Below are 17,830 nucleotides of genomic sequence, written 5' to 3' on the forward strand. Positions count from 1 at the left end.
AAAAAATAAAATAAAAATAACAGTCTGTGCATCTGCACTTTAAGCAGGTAGCATTTTAGCATTGTGTGGTATTAATACATTAGATTTATGGCTGTGCATTTATGATCTTAGACAGCAGACTAGGAATAAGAAATTTTTTGTACTACTACAAGTTTTGGAAGTGTTCAATTTGTTGAAACTAAAATGAAGAAACCTTGAGAGAAAACAAATATTTCCTTAATCTGACTTCACCAAAAAATGAAGTACAGTCATGTACCCTCTGTTTGGGTACATGACCCATTTTACTCTTATTCCTCTCTGGCCACATTTTTCACCTACTTGACTCAATGTTTTGCCACTTACAGATCATCAGATGGTAGTATACTATACTGGCCATAATAAGTAATATTATGGTTGCATACCATACTTGTCACTTTCGTAATAAACAAAGCCACATACAGTGTTGGGAGAGTTTATTTCCTACTGATCCAAAAATTAACTAGTTCAGTTCACAGTTCATAATTCTAAATTTTGAACTAAGTTCACTGTTCCAAAATGAAGTAGGTCATAGTTCTTTTTTACAATACTATATGTTTCTGTATTTTGAGGGTAACACCCCCTCTATTACCTTCAAAATACTGGCATTTCATTTCCCCATTGTTGCCACCCATTCAGTCCACATTAGTTGCCAGGTGCAGCTTTCACCCTACAATCCCAAAAATATGAGGAAAACCTTGTTGGTGGAATGGTCTTTTTAAAAAAAATTATTATTATTATTTTTTTTTAAATGAGGAATTGGAAAAAAAAAAAACAGGACTTTTGTCCTTAATGTGCAAACAAAAACACGCAACACAGTATGACAGGAACGATGGTGAAAGGACGTTGGTAACTTTGCATTCCTAGCAGCTCTGGCAGACAATAAAGGAAGTCCTCAAGTTACGATGCACTCGACCTACGACGTTCGACTTTACGACGCCCGTGCCTCGTCTGCCATTTTGTCCCAGCACCATAGTGTTTCTGCTTAGCTAGTGCATAGTGCTTGTCTGTGTTTGTGCGGCGGGAGTATCTTTGCCTTTTTCGCCCTCCTTTTTTCACGCTCTCAGCAGTAATGGTAAGTACAGCATCTTATGTTTTTATTTTAATGTATTTTAGTTTCTTTATACCAAGTGTTAACCTTTCCTGCTACGGACACCTGGCCGTGGTCGGGAGACGCAGGGGTTAACTCCCTTCTCTCGTTGCACAGCTGAGCTGGGTGGCGGCAACAATAAAGGCACGAAGCACCGATTTGCTGCTTTAATGGCTTTATTAGCTCCTCTTCACATTCAACGTCAACGGGTCCTCCGCTAATCGCTACTCTTCCCCGGTCGCCGTCACTACACTTGCTACTGTACACACTCGCACTTGCGCGCACTCCTTCCTCCTTCGCAGTCCCGCCGGACGACGCCTGCGCAGTCCCGTCTCACTCACACATCGACGCACACGCCAACACACACTGAGCTTGCTGTCACAATCACGTGGGATAATACCCGTAACAGAAGTATTTCGACGTAAAATTTCGACTTTAACGGTGAAATCCGACTTACACGGAAATTTGTGTTACGTCACCAGCGTAGGAACGGAACTCGTTCGTAAATCGAGGACTTCCTGTATTTCCAAAATATTTGATCTAGTCTTATACTACAAATCAAAATAAATTCCGTATTATGACAGTGTGATCATACAGTGTTTTAACTAAAGCATTCTGAAACAAATAATTTTCCAAACAAAGAACACAATCGCTCCCATTTACGGCGTGTCACTGAACGCACCTTGCTCCTGAAAACATGAATGGCGGCTACACTGAAATGGTTGCCAAATACATCGTTTGTTCCCTCACATATAAAGGCTCGTATACTGTATAGTGTGTTCAGACGGGTTTTGGTCTGGAAGTCCCTAACAAAACCAGCCACTCTTGAATGAAAATGAACATTTGTTTGAAAACTGCTCACAGATGCGCGTTTTCAGTAACGTTAATTAGGTAGAAATGAACTAAGTTCAGTTCATGTTTGCCCAAAATATGAACTAGTTCATGAACTTTCGTTCGATGGCACTCATAATAAACAGAAACTCTCCACAGGGTGAATGTTATGCTAGTAAGGTAGAATAATGTTAATCTCACTGATTTGTGTTATGTTAATTTCACCTTGGTCTCTCTGGTCCCAAGATGCTTCGGCGGAGAGAAAGGTCCATGTTACAACAAATGGGTCATCGCCTTGCATTTCACTAATAAATGCTAGCACACTTTCGCCATTTCGGTCTTATTTTTTCCTCTTCTCAATTCACCGTCGTGTCGCATCTTCCCGCTCTTTCAACTGAATAACTTCACTTCCGTATTCTACTTCCCACGAATCGGTGACGGAAGCGCGTTTTGTCACAAAATCTCTGCCTCGAAGCTTTGCAAGGATAATTTTTCCACAGAGACTAATGATACTGCAGTCGCATGCCCCACTCCGTGTAGAATAAAGTTGGCACAATGGCGGAAAGATAGGAGGAGAATCTGTAAAAGACAGAGAATGTCCCAAGTTTGGGATAAAAAAAGAAGATAAAGTACAATGTGTACCACAACAGCATGTCTACAATCACCTAAACAGAAGAACCTATCAATAATTTAACATACCGGTAGCCTACCAGCGCTAGTTATAACATATTGTAATGCCTCCGCAAGTGGTCAAAAATAGATACTGCCTTCGGTGCACTTTCAATCGCTTTATTGACCAAATGATAAGAAAACAAACACATAATAAGCACATTCATTCACGAGCTGCCGATGTCCACAACTCAAAGCTGAATAACTCAACATGCAGAATGGCTAATGGGCAGTGATGCCTCTGAAATGGCCGCCATTTTGAGTGACAAGAAATGTGATGCGTTACTGTACCCAGGAAAATAATCTGACTACAGTTACTCCGTCAAACTAATAACAGTTACTAATGAGTCAACAATGATTCTTAACAAGTAATCATTTGTGGCTAATGACTTGAAGAAGAAGCAGCCCATGTGTCCAATAGCATTTTATCAATTAGGCAGACCACTTCCTTTCTAACATACTAAGGAAAATGACTGGGAAGTCATTGTTTATCATACACTACACAGTGAAGGTGCATGAAATATAAAAGTGTAAAGAAATGCACGGCTTTCCTGTCACCACACAATTTTTGTTATTTTACTTAGTAAAAGGTGTATTTGATTGTTGTTACTTTTTTATTCACACATTAAGAATAGAGTTTTACTGGTGTGTTCAGCGCGGAATGAATTGTTGGGTTAATTATTCATACCGAAGTGCACGGTCAGAAATCGTCTGGAGTTAAGGACCGACACACTGAAGGACTTACAATACTTATCTTAAATTATATTTACAATGAAAAGTGAGAGCTTTCAACTTCGTCTGGAGTCCGGACTGCGCGAGCTGGTTTAATGTGCTGCACTACTGACGTTCACGTAAGTAAGTGCTTCTCCCCACGTCAATCACCCACAGGTTTGCTAGTTAAACAGCTGCGTTAACTTGTCACCGGGAACAAAGAAGTTTTCTTGCTCTTCGCATCAAAATTACGATGGTGGGAGCAAGTGTGTGCGTGTGTGTGTGTGTGTGTGTATGTGTGCACGCGCTTGTGTGTGTTGTTGGGAAACAGAATCAGAAAAAGCTACTGTCATGGTCTGTGCCCTGCAGTTCCTTTGTTGGAGATTGTGTTGCGCTTTACGCCCCTCTCGCCCTCTCTCTGTCCCTCTCGCTCTCTTCCCAGTAATCAGCACCACCTCGGCCGAGCATCTGTTGTCAATCAGCATTCATCATTGCCTCCATTTAAGCCTGCCAGATCCAGGATTCCACCGCCAGAGTATTAACATTCATCCGTGGTACACTGGCTCTCTCCTCACACGTAAGCTACGCTACTTCCCGGAATTGTACTTATCTCTGTGTTCCTCTTCGTCCTCAGTGCTCCTTCCGTGCTCCCCGCCTCGCTGTTCTCTCCAGCCACGCCGCCAAGCTCTTCTGCCTGCTCACGCCACAGCCTCCCGCACGTTCCTTGTCCCGACGGTCCACCATCACACCTTGGAGATCCCACTCTGAACTCTATTTTAAATAAACCCTTCTCCACGACTTCTTCCGCCTCCGTCTGCTTCTGGGTCCAGTCAACCCTGATATGATTGTATTGTGACAGAATACTCTGGCCATCATGGACACAGCAACCCAGGAGGTGCTAAGAGAAGCGCCCACATTGGAAGACAGGACAAAGTTCTCTGCGAGATCATGGCCTCGTTCAACACCCTCTCTCAATAAGTATCCCTCAGTTCTTCCCAAATGCACACCGGCCACCCTCCCGTCAGTATTCCTTCCGAGCCCACAGCCTCCGATCAATCCTGCCTCCCGTACAAAGAGCCTCATGATGTTCCTCCGCCCGAGCCATACTCCGGGGACTTAGGTTCATGCAGCCATTTCCTCTTAAATCGCTCCCTAGTATTCAATCTGCAACCATTGAGCTACCCTAGTGAACAATCCAAGGTCGCATTTGTCACCAACCTCCTACGCGGGAAAGCTGCTAAATGGGCACTCGAGCTATGGCATAATTCCTCCCCAGTACTCACGTCAATTGACTCTTTTTCCGCCGAACTTAAAAAGGTCGTTGACCACCCCGTTCAGGGCAGGGAAGCCACTCGACGCCTCCTTACACTCACTCAGGGCTCTAGTTCCGTGGTGTCCTCTTCTGTTGAATTTAGAATTCTAAGTGCGGATAATTCTTACGGGTGAGTGTGGGTAGGATGAAGCCATGCTATGGGATATTTTTTTACAAAGGGCTTTCGGAGCAGCTCAAGGACGAGCTCGCAACCAGGGACGAGCCTTCCTCACTCAAGGACCTAATTTTGTTGTCCATTCGCCTCGACAACCGTTTGTGGGAAAGAGCACGGGAGAGGGGGGTAAAAGCTGATAGATTAGTATCCTCCACGGGCACAGCGCCATTAGCAATTCCGCCACATCCTGAACTCCCGACCGCCTGATCATCACCCCCCACTGCATCGGGTGAGCCCATGCAACTCGGCAACATCAGATTAGAACTTCAGGAACGTCAGCGCCCTTTTAACCAAAGATTGTGTATCTATTGTGGACAACCAGGCCACTTCATTGCCACATGCTCCATGAGACGAAAAGACCGGGCTCACCACGGCCCAAGAGCGCCTTGGTGAGCCAAACCAACACCTTCCCAAGCTCTCCCTCCCGTATGACCATTCCCACGTGTATTCTTGGTCCCGTTCGCAACACACCAGTAACAGCCCTCATTGACTCCGGCGCAGATGATAGTTTTATTCATTAGGGTTTAGCACGTCAGCTCCTACTCCCTCTCAAACCCCTCCCTTCGCCAAAAAAGGTCACAGCCCTGGATGGGCTACACAGCTCCCCTGTCACCATGAAACCATCCAGCTTTGCATAGAAAAAGAAAAAAAGAGAGAAAAAAAGGGGGAAAAAATGAAAAAAAAAAAAGTTATTAATTCATGTTGATGACGCCATTCAGTAACCTGTGTGGCGTATATTACCAAGTAATGGGTACGGTTATGTTCATGCTCTTTTTGTACCGTGGATAAGTAATATTCCTGCCACTTGTCAACTGCGGAAAGTAACTAATAAAGTAGTACTAATAAAGTTATTTGTAATCTAACTTAGTTACTTTTGAAATCAAGTAATCAGTAAAGTAACTAAGTTAATTTTCAAGGTAACTGTGGCAACACTGCTAACGGGTTAGCCAATTAAGAGTCAGCCAACTCTACACTCTCATTTGCTGTCACATCTTTCACCAAGACAGGGCCGTACATACATACTTAAAAGTCACAGATCATCCAGCAGAACGCAAGGATAGTGTCCCCAAGTGGACAAATATAATACCTGCATGGTGCACCTCATGTACGTTATTGTGTTTGATAATGCTCGATGGGATAATCGATAGAATACTCGAGTCTTAAAAGATTAAATAACTGCAGCCGTACTTACAACTACAAGCTTTGCAATATTATTTAGGCAGGAATTCAGCGCCTGTCTCTGTGTGTACACGCGCATGTGACAACACACACACACACACACACACACGCACCTGCTCATTTTTACCCAAAGTTGCTAGTAAAAGGAAATATTACATACACCAAATGGACCCAATCAAAATCACTAAAGTCTCAGAATTGGTGGATTGTATCCATGGCAACAACCATCATTCAGCTAACTATGGAGCCACAGATATTCTGTTATCTTCCCTGTTCTCTGTTTTGACTTGATCAAATTGTAAATGGTAAATAGACTGCACTTATATAGCGCTTTATCTATACCATCACAGTACCCAAAGCACTTTACAAAGCCTCACATTCACCCACTCACACACACATTCATACACCAATGGGTGGCTGCTGCCATGCAAGGCGCTGCCAGGCCCACTGGGAGCAAATTAGGGTTCAGTGTCTTGCCCAAAGGACACTTGCAGACTTGCGACATGCGGACTTCACAGCCGGGATTCGAACCAGAGACCCTTCGGTAACTGGACAACCTGCTCTACCTATGAGCATACATGTTTGACTAAAACTGACTAAAAATTCAAAATGAAGAGAGTCCATGACTATTTAGAAGCTCTGACAAAAACAATCTCTGGTGACGTGCACAGTACCTGTGTGAAAGTAAGCAGGCGGACTCTGACACACATACTGTGCAGGATAGTGGTTCTTCTTCCTGTATTTGTGGATTCTGTAGTCCTTTTCACTGTGAGAGCGGCGGTTCCTAAGAGGCTCTGCACAGGCTGCTGGTGACAGCAGCCGCTCTGACAGTTCAGAGCTGGGCCATGCCCGCCTCAGTGTCCTGCTGTGTGTCTTCTTCATCCTCACCACATTGGGTGGTAATTTTATTTACAAGGCTGAGTCAAAACAAGCAAATTGAATATTGGAGTCAGGTAAAAGACTCAGTCTGCAGTTTATCACGTGAATTCCATTCTGCAGAACTAGTAGTTAAAATCAATTAATGAAAATCAAACCACCACCATTTTGTGAAAAAATAATTACATTCATGGTCTTGTCGCTGTTGACATGGCCAAAATAGTCCTCAGATTTGATTCAGAAAGGTATGCAGCAATGAGTATATCCACAGTCACCGTGCGTCTTCTTAGGTCACAAAAAATGTATGATAGCACAGCAAGTCATTGGACAGTAAATGCATCTACTGACACAAATACATGAAAAAAGACTTGGCAGTAAAAAGAAACAAAGTCTCCTTTAGATTTAAGCAATATATTCCCAAGTAGTAGGACAAAGTCTAGGAGACAATACTGTTGGTATGGGTAAAGGAGGTCTCTGGGAAGGAGAGCCGTTGTATCACAAAAAAAAAGCCTCTGCAGCCAAACGAAGCAAGAAGGGAAACCGGGAGGGCATGCTAATACAAAAGAAAGCAAGTTGAGGGAGGAGAGTATCCAACAAAATATCCATGGGAAAGCAGATACGCTACTCTCTTCAACATCTAGCCATCCACATTGCTCCAGGAGTCCGTAGACAAATGCTGCTTTACCCGCTGGGTAGAAATGTCATACGTGACACTACTACAGCTTAATTGAGGCATGATGGACATCTTATAGACAAAAGAAAAAATCAAATAAGTCAATAATATGTGGTAAATCCCAAACAGAGCAAAAACTGTCTCCACTTCTCTTTGTCTTCTCCTTCATCCCTTCACCTCCCTCTTTCGCTCTCCAGCATTCTTCTCTTGCTTGCTCTCTCTCCCTGTGTTCAGTATCGTGGGAGAGGAGGATGGAGAGGAGGGGCAGGCAGGGGGCTAACAGAGAGGGGCAGGGTTCTTTTGAGTCCGCCCCCTTATTTTCCCTCTGTTGCAAAAACTGGAGACTACTGTCCATTCATAGAAAACCCACACATCCAAAAGCTGAATTGATGTGTCCATGCACAAGTGTGTGTTTAAAGTCTTATTGTGTGAAATCCAGAATTCCATGAGCCAGCCAATCAGCACAAGACTCTTCGTGTGACTTTCTAGTTATCCACCTATTGACAAAATGCTGCAATCCACACAGCAGCACAGGCAATAACAGTTTTTGTCTGTTGTCATATTGGCGGATGTAGCTGTACTGCTTTGGCTTTGCATCAATATCAACGTTATACTGCCAGTTACACAAGGCCATCAGTTGCCTGTATGACAAGTGAAACAATGTAAAATTATAGGTATATTTGGTGATATAGGCAACGGTTAGAAAGAAACCACTTGTTGTGTTGAATGGAATGATAACGGAAAACAGCAGCAATTGATGACAAACATTGTGAGAGCTGTAACAGAGTCCCATAAACAACTGTTGAAGACATTAGCAATGACGTCCACCGGTCACAGCTCTGGAATGATGGTATCTCAATTAGGGCCCGCCCAATAAGGATTTTTCTTTAGGCCAATGCCGATGCCAATATTCGTCAGAATAAAATTCCGATAACCGATTAATCGGCCAATTAATTGAAAAAAATATAATGAATAACTTTTTTGGGTTCCTAATGCTTACAGTAATATATGAATTAGAGACATTTGACTGTTTACAATACTTTGTCCTATTGTATTTGCTTAAGTTCACGACAGAGAGAAATCATATGTCAAAAAATCATCTGGTTGTTTTAATTTTTATTTACTTATTTTTACACAAATGTACCAACAAATTCAAAAGAAAGTGGCTAGGAAATGAGTTTAAATAAATAATCACCTAACCCAGACACTTCCGGCCCGCGCAGAAATTTCATCCGACTCACGGGATCAATTTGAAGTTAGCGTGAAATTGGCCCGCACAACAGCATCAGTCAAACATGTACACACAATTCCATGACCAGTGTCTTCTAATTTGTATGAACGATCCAGTACTCAGTGTGGGGCGTGTGGGGATATGACAGTCGTCCAATCAGGTGTAACCGGTTAAGGTTTTCTGCGTGGGGTCGACCTCCCACTGAGGATTGTACCCACACCACCAGTGTCTCTCGCATTGGGAGACGAGACCACTGACCGCCGTTAGCTTGTTAGCTGTCTCAATGTTGGCATAGACGTAATTTTTTTTCACTCACCCAATTGACTGAGTGAGTGAGCTTCATTGAAGCTCCGCGCGGTGTAGGCTGAGGTTCGGAGCGCGTCAGACGCAACACATCTTGAAAACCTCCTTTGCACAATATAATCTTACAACAAGTGTTGCACTGAGGCGATTGGTCATTACTTTTAACAAAGACACACTTTTGTTCGCCACCGTTGGGCACAAGCACGTCTTCGTATGCATTATTCTTGGTTGGTTTTCAACACTTCTTCACGGTGGGCGGACTTTAGGCAACAAAACTTGGAACAGACATTTTTAAATTTGAACGATTCCAGGAGAACTGGAACGTTAGTCCTGGTTCCAATCAATTCTCGATGCTCAACCCTAGTTGTCATTAGTGGATATTAATAATAATACACTATTGTATTGTAGGAATCAGCATGAATGAGTAGAGAGAACAACAAGGCAATGAGTGATATTTACTGGAAATGTGAGCCTACAGGATTTCACAAAATAAAGCCATGTGTGATGCAGTCTCGGAATCATATGAAACTCAAGATGGACATGATATAAACATTTCAGCCAAGGTGCATCATATAAGACTTGTTTCATTTGAAATTTTATTTAGGAGAGTAATGATTAGAAAGTGGACGGCACAGTGGACGACTGGTAAGCACATCTGCCTCACAGTTCTAAAGACCTGGGTTCAAATCCGGCCTCGCCTGTGTTGAGTTTGCATGTTGTCCCCGTGCCTGTGTGGGTTTTCTCCGGGTACTCTGGTTTCCTCCCACATTGCAAAAACATGCAAGATATGTTAATTGAAGACTTGAATGTGAGTGTGAGTGATTGTTTGTCTATATGTGCCCTGCAATTGGCTGGCGACCAGTTTAGGGTGTACCCCGCCTCTCGCCCAGAGTATGATGGGATAGGCTCCAGAACACCCGCGACACTAGTGAGGATAAGTGGTACGGAAAATGAATGAAGGAATGAATATTTGTTGGCCTGCCAAGACATGTAACTGGCTAATGTAAACTCAGACATCTCAACTACAACCCCAATTCCAATGAAGTTGGGACATTGTGTTAAACATAAATAAAAAAAGAACACAATGATTTATAAATCATGTTCAACCTATATTTAATTGAATACACTACAAAGAGTGTTAAAGTTATTTAATGTTCAAACGGATAAACTTTATTGTTTTTACCAAATAATCATTAACTTGGAATTTTATGGCTGCAACACGCTGGGACAGTGTCATGTTTACCACTGTGTTACATCAGCTTTTCTTTTAACAACATTCAATAAACATTTGGGAACTGAGGACACTAATTGTTGAAGCTTTGTAGGTGGAATTCTTTCCCCATTCTTGCTTGATGTACAGCTTCAGCTGTTCTTCAGTCCAGGGTCTCCGTTGTTGTATTTTACGCTTCATAATGCGCCACATATTTTCAATGGGAGACAGGACTGCATTGCAGGCAGGCCAGTCTAGTACCTGCACTCTTTTACTACGAAGCCACGCAGTTGTAACATGTGCAGAATGTGGTTTGGCATCGTCTTGCTGAAATAAGCAGAGGCGTCCATGAAAAAGATGTTGCTTGGATGACAGCATATGTTTCTCCAAAACCTGTATGTACCTTTCAGCATTAATGGTGCGTTCACAGATGTGTAAGTTACCCATGCCATTGGCACTAACACAGCCCCATACAATCACAGATGCTGGCTTTTGAACTTTGTGTCCATAACAGCCCGGATGGTTCTTTTCCTCTTTGGCCCGGCGGACACAACGTCCACAATTTCCAAAAACAATTTGAAATGTGGACTTGTCGGACCACAGAACACTTTTCCACTTTGCATCAGTCCATCTTAGATGAGCTCAGGCCCAGAGAAGCCGGCGGCGTTTCTGGGTGTTGTTGATAAATGGCTTTTGCTTTGCATAGTAGAGTTTTAAGTTGCACTTACGGATGTAGCGCCGAACTGTATTTACTGACATTGCTTTTCTGAAGTGTTCCTGAGCCCATGTGGTGATATCCTTTACACATTGATGTCGCTTTTTGATGCAGTGCCGCCTGAGGGATCGGCACGGTCACGGAAGGTCACGGGCATTCAATGTTGGTTTTCAGCCTTGCCGCTTACATGCAGTGATTTCTCCAGAATCTCTGAAACTTTTGATGATATTATGGACCATAGATGATGAAATCCCTAAATTCCTTGCAATTGTACGTTGAGGAACATTGTCCTTAAACTGTTGGACTATTTTCTCATGCACTTGTTCACAAAGAGGTGTGCCCTGCGATTGGCTGGCAACCAGTTCAGGGTGTACCCCGCCTCCTGCCCGATGATAGCTGGGATAGGTTCCAGCACGTCCGCGACCCTAGTGTGGAGAAGCGGCTCCGAAAATGGATTGATGGATGGATAAATGTATTGCTTGTGAAAGATGAAAATGCAGTCAGAAATCAATGTTGTTGTTTTTTTCGCCGCCGTATATCTTGCCGATTTTGGTGATCACTGCAGTCCTGCACGTTGCTTTGTACGATTGGTTCATTCGACATAGTTTGCAACACCTCTGTTAACCCCCTCATCTTCCGTTATGTTTATCGGTCTGCAGTTAATCGCTATCCACTTGGCAAGAACAATCATCAGCCTGTCGGTCGCAGACGTGCTCATACAGGTTTTCTTCTCAAGTTTAGTTTGGCGAAGACCTTTGCTATAGCTTGCTAAATTGTTGACGTCTTCACTGCTAACGTTAGCTATCTAACCATACAATAGGAGCCTATCATCATATGCTAAACAAGGCCAAACACAATGACAGCCCATCAATGTCCACTGCAGTGTGACTGACCATTGCTTTCCACCCCAACAACTCAAGCACAAACACGCAGTAGCTTTAAAAGTTGGTGCATACCAAGTTTCATCTAAATCCATCAAGTAGTAGTTCCTGAGAAAAAGTGTTACTTGCGTAATCGCGTGATTCTAATTCCACCATAGCAACCAATGCTGACATTTTGAAATGTTCGATATTTAAAAAATTACATGATGGGTTTGTATATTATGTCCTCCTGTGAATAGCTTGGCTTCATTATTTTTCATTTTGAAAAAAAAAAATACTGACCATCACTTTAAAAATAAGACATTTTGACAAGCAACCATTTTTGGGCATAATTTATGCTAATTAGGTCCTTTAAATGAGCATCTTCGTAAGAAATAAGTTCAAAATCAAATTCAGCATGGACAATTACAGTACATAAATGTGTGACATTTTATGGAGATATTCTATGTTAAGATTAGGCTTTACGCGATCAGGATTTTTGGAGTTTTAAAAAAACGATAACCAATCACCGATCCGATCACAAGATGGGGCAATATGTCTATTTACATGGCTTGTTCATTTATTGTATATACTTGTGTACTGTATACTGTATCCAGCCATCCATTTTCTGTACAGCTTATCCTCACAAGGGTTGCGGGCGTGCTGGAGCGTCCCAGCTCAAAATTATTCTCTAGCATTTTAAACAAACGTTAAAACATTAATGACCTCTAGGGGGCATTCAAGGATTGGCCACTGACATAGGTTTAGGTCATATCAACATTACAACATGACAGAAATAATGGGTGCTAACTTACTTTAATTAAATTACTTTATTGCAACTAAATTACTTTAATAGATACTGTTAATGACATGCTTCCTCTAACTTTCTCACTGTTCCAGCTGTATGGACGGGTGTTGTCCAGAGTTTGAGTCCATTTGACACTTTTCTTTTTCCCCCCCACGCTGCGTTGCTTGAACGCGGCATGCTCCTCATGTACATTCTTCAGGTGCTCGATCAAATTTGTTGTGTTGACGCAGTTAAATGACGTTCCCCACGACGTACTTCAGTTGTGCACAGACTGCAAAAAACTTGTGTTGTTTGTCTGAGACACCGCAAAATAGTCCCACACCGACGTGTTTTTTCACCAACAAGATTGAAAAAACTTTATTGGCCGTCAGATAGTTACAGTACTACGTTACAAGACACGTGACAAGGCTAAAAATAAACAAGCTTTTGGATTCATACGCGACGAAGACGCGGATTTAAATGTCTTGTGCGGAGCCGATCGATGACGTCACTGATCGGATCGGCGACTTATGACATGAAAGCCGACCAGCCGATCAGCATAAAATGCTAATTATCGACCGATACCGATAACACCGATCAGATCGCCGTAAAGTCTAGTTGAGATCAATGAATTTAAACTGTTTTACTCAAACTTTAATTTGAAGGCCTTTATCCATATTTCCTATGAGCGGCATGTGCTTGACATGGTCTCGCTTGTTGGTGGGCTGTGGCCTCTTCAGGTGGTAGCTGGCTCCTACGTTGGGCCCTTTTGGTGGTTGGGGCCCCCATGCTCTCCAGGAGTGGCGGGGGTGGAAGCAGCAGTGGGGCGTGCTGAGTGACGTGTGAGGGGAATTTTGGCGTAGGCGCAGATGACTAACATGCATGTGATATGGTTTTTATTCACTAATGACTTCTGTCTACATGCTAACGGCTTTAATTGTTTGTGCTGGGACCATTAACAATAACACAGGTTGTATTAGGATATCAACTCACAGGTTCTTCTTGGTGTTTAGACAATATAAAAGCATTGCACCACACCACTCATTTTCACATCTGTCCTCTCTCATCTTTTTCTATTGGTTAGTTGTTGCATGTCCTCACCGGGTGTCCCCCCACCCACCCCCAATCCACAAATAAGAACAAGATTTGACTGTTCACGTTACTTGTGGTCAAATTTCTAGACTGTCTGACTATTGTTCTGCTGTGGTTCGCACCCCTATTCCCCTTGTCCGTTCGGTCCCTCTGTCTGTCCCCTAAAACCATTTTCTGTCTGGCTGCATTTTAAATAAACATCAGAATAATAAAAAAATAACAAATAAGCAGAGGGTGTATTTCAAACTCGCCTGTTGCAGAGAAAAACTGTTCCAGCACAAAAGGCATACAGAGCCACTATTCTGCATAGCCATCCAGCTGATCAGGACAGGTAAAAAAATAAAATAAAAATAAATAAAATAAAAAGACTTTCTATGAGCCCTATCACACAAGGCATTTTTTTCCGACACAACTCCATTTCTTTGAAAACCTACATGTGATTTTCAAAATTCTTGGAATTTGAATATTCTTCTATCAATTATTCCATCGATTATTAGAGTAATCGGAAAAAAATATATTTTACATTAAAATTTATTGCAATTTTTTTTTCGATTACAGTTTATTAACTGAGGTTTGTTGTTTATTTGGTATTATTTCATGATTACACAAAAGCAATTAAACAAAGAAGATCACACGAGAGGTAGTAATGTACTCACTAACCTTTTTGAAACAGAGCGGGCAGAAGGCGGGGTAGACCCTGAACTGGTTGCCAGCCAATCGCGGGGCACACATATACAAACAACCATTTGCATACACATTCACACCTATGGGCAATTTAGAGTCTTCAATTAACCTACCATGCATGTTGTTGGGATGTGGGAGGAAACCGGCGTGCCCGGAGAAAACCCACGCAGGCACGGGGAGAACATGCAAACTCCACACAGGCGGGGCCAGGGATTGAACCCGGTCCTCAGAACTGTGAGGCAGACGCTCTAACCAGTCGAACACTGTGCCGCCTGGAATTAGGAATTTGAAATAAATTACCTTTTTCAACCCAAATTGAGCGCACTCACTGGGCTTCACAGTCAAAAATCAATCAAGCTACTGTTAAGTTAAAAATTAATGTAGTTAATATTTTAATCAAAATCAAACTGATTTTTTTGTACAACAGCAAATTAATAATTTAATTGAATATAAAATTGATAACAATAATACTTATATTTTTATAATAATATTGATGTTAAAATATATCATTTAACTTAAGAGCTTCAACACAGTGCCGTAAAATAGTCGGTCGGGTACAAACATATACAGTACCTATATATACACATAGTACACACATATACAGTACATATATACAGTGTATGTACAGTGTATATATGCAGTCTAAGCCTTATACAATACAGTATCGAAACTGAAAATAGCAATACTTTAAGACACAAACCTGTGTTGACCTTGAAGTGGCCGAACTTGTTTGTGCCTCCAATCCAAATACAGCTATGAGCTAACAGTGCTTCCAAACTTAATTATTGCGAGTGAGCAAAACTGTACCTATTGCTAATGCGAGGTCGTCAACTGAAGAGAGGAAATTTTCGGGAGGTAATGACCCTAAACACCCCCCAAGAAAGGCTAAGAACAAAACATTGGACTACAGTATTCTGAAGTCACCTTATATAAGCCCTTAACTATTTATATAAATTTTGAGGTAAGTTTATAACCCATTTTGCTGACCCTGGGAATGCCGCACACTTAATTTTCCCCCCCAACTTAAAACAAAGATAAGTGAAAGATTGACATTTCAGTTTTGTTTTGGAAAACTATTTACAGTAGACAACTTTAGGGAGCTCCATATTCATTTAGGTTTTCATTTAGCTTTATGACATACTGCTAAGCCTGGGAGCATATGCATAAAGGCATTTCAATTAAATTAAGTGTTGGCGTTTGTATTGTTAAAAAAATCTGATGCCAATATTTTATCTTTTACTGCAAATGAATATCAGCTCCAAATATCAGTTATGGCCCTCCTTGGCTATTAATAATTGGTATTGGCCCTGAAAAAAAACTATCGGTCTATTGCTAGTAAAACCAAACGACAGCAGCCAGCCATAAACAAAGGAAGTAAATGTGGCATGCATTGCAACTCTTTTCAGAATAAAGTAAGCAGCATGTTATTCTTGGATTCATTTTGATTTGAATGCAACAATTCTAATTAAGGACTTGTTTTTTTCAACCGGACTCGCAAGTCTATTCGAATCGCCACTGATTCATTTGTGGGTCTATTTTTGATCCATAAAATTTCAACTGTGAACAAACTTGTCTTTCTTTCTGATGCACATGACGATTCACCAATGTCTCAAACTGCCAGTGAAGCGCCAGCTCCTGGCGAGGAGGACTTAATGTCAGATTTTTTTTGCCTTAAAGCATCTGAGGTTGGTATCGGCAGCGTTGACGAGTGCCCGATACCTTGAAATCAGGTAATCGATACCTGGTATCGGTACTCGCCCATCCCTAATATTAAGGGTACCAATATTTTTGTTGCACAAAATATACCGAGATGCTCAAATGCCATTTGTCCAATGACAAATGTAGATGTGAAACTGTGTGAATTTGTGCTGACAAGAGGTTTCATTGCCACACAGCAGCATTTAGGAGGTACATGGAAGGCTTACCCAGATATTTGATGGTGAATCCCCGAGGCGGGTTGAGGGACCTCCGCATCCATCCCTCCCTCAGTACCTCCAGGTGGTCCTCCTTCCCCTGTATAAGCAGCACATGCTCGTCTATCCATCCCAGGAAGAAAGTCTCGGACACAGCCTCTGTAATCCGTTGATTCCATACGTGATGCTGAGTGTTTTCCGCTTTGAAATCGGCAAATATCTCATAGCCGGTGTGGTGTCTCGGGAGCTCGTCGCTCTCTGACACTCCGGCCGCCCCCAACGCCTCCCCGGCCCCGACCCTGGACAGCACGATGGCCAGAGAGTGGGGAGCGATCTGCAGGAAAGACTCCATGGTCGCCTAGCTGCAGGCTGCCGAATTCGGTGTCATCATTGTATTTACCTGTCTCCTACTGCATCGGGCTCGACGGGCAACACAAAGTCCATGTTAGCCAGCAGGACTGCTGTACAGTCGCTGCATATCCTACATGTCAACTACCATCGAGCTAGCAGGCTAGCTGCCGTTACCTCCCTGCAGCCTCACGCCAAACCCATTCCTACACATTCAGGTCCGCCCTGGTTTTAAGACGCCTTTTTTTAACACCATTTAGTGGGTCGACTATTTACTGAAGACTCACATGGAGCGCAGTCCACCAGAACCACGAGCTGTCATTAGTGATTTTCGATATACAAATTAAAACAAAAATAACAACAACCAAAAAAAACACGTCGTTCCCTTGGATTACAGCTAGGTGGATGCTAGCATATCATGAATTCACCCAGGCAACAGATGCGGCGAACACCCCTTCTCCTGTCGACAGGCAGCATCGAGTCCGGTGGGACGTCGGCTCCTTTGAGTCCCAAATTCACGAAGCAGGTGACAAACCTCCGAGTGAAAGGTCGGAACGCCGCGTGGTGCCCGGAACGAGCCGTGGGTGGGCGAGGACACGGCTGAGGTGCGGATCCGCTTCATCCAGGTACTGACAGGCTTTGCTATGGCGGTGCGTCAAAAGGATGTCGACGAGAAATAGCACTTTTCCCGGATACATTTTCAAATTAAGACTGGGAAGCAACCACAGCAATGGAACGGCGGTAAAAATAAATAAATAATTAGAAATATATAAAGTTTATAGAAATGTTCCATATACCTCCAGAAATGTAATTTATCAATTTGCTTCACAGCACCTGTATTGTAAACATTTGCTCATCTACATCATTTTCTAATGAGGTCAAATTATGCATTTGTTTTTGTTTGCTTTCAATCCAACCACATTGATGATAATTCAGTTATAAAATTAATATTTCGCTACACCCATGTTTTCTGTATTTATTAAATTTTACAATGTCATTGTTAATTTAGATAAAATCATAATTTATGAATTCCACTGTCTATATTATGGCCTCGAAAGACCAAATTAGCATGGCACTCATCAATGGGGAAAAAAAACTGTTTGAAAATTAGTCTTTTTTTAATTTTTTTAATTAGTAATTTTTTTGTATTTGAAAG

General features: G+C 42.3%; 1 protein-coding gene and 1 long non-coding RNA gene across 3 annotated transcripts in view; one reads left to right on the plus strand and one right to left on the minus strand.

Moving 5' to 3' along the window:
• The window catches only part of LOC133484620 (storkhead-box protein 2-like), a 72,311-nt gene extending 54,481 nt beyond the window's left edge, over positions 1-17,830 (minus strand). Inside the window, exon 1 of one of the 2 annotated variants that reach the window (XM_061787487.1) lies at positions 16,339-17,830. In XM_061787487.1, coding sequence (XP_061643471.1) covers positions 16,339-16,678 — 340 coding nt within the window. In that variant the 5' untranslated portion in view covers positions 16,679-17,830. Of the gene's footprint in view, positions 1-6,656; positions 7,304-16,338 lie in introns of those variants that run through there. The other variant, XM_061787488.1, reaches the window with a different exon arrangement.
• Positions 580-5,666, plus strand: LOC133484621 (uncharacterized). Its single transcript, XR_009790448.1, has 3 exons — positions 580-1,090; positions 3,759-3,870; positions 3,951-5,666. It is a non-coding gene; the product is annotated as an uncharacterized LOC133484621 (long non-coding RNA).

This window comes from Phyllopteryx taeniolatus, chromosome 10 (assembly GCF_024500385.1).
Source record: "Phyllopteryx taeniolatus isolate TA_2022b chromosome 10, UOR_Ptae_1.2, whole genome shotgun sequence".
Taxonomy (NCBI): domain Eukaryota; kingdom Metazoa; phylum Chordata; class Actinopteri; order Syngnathiformes; family Syngnathidae; genus Phyllopteryx; species Phyllopteryx taeniolatus.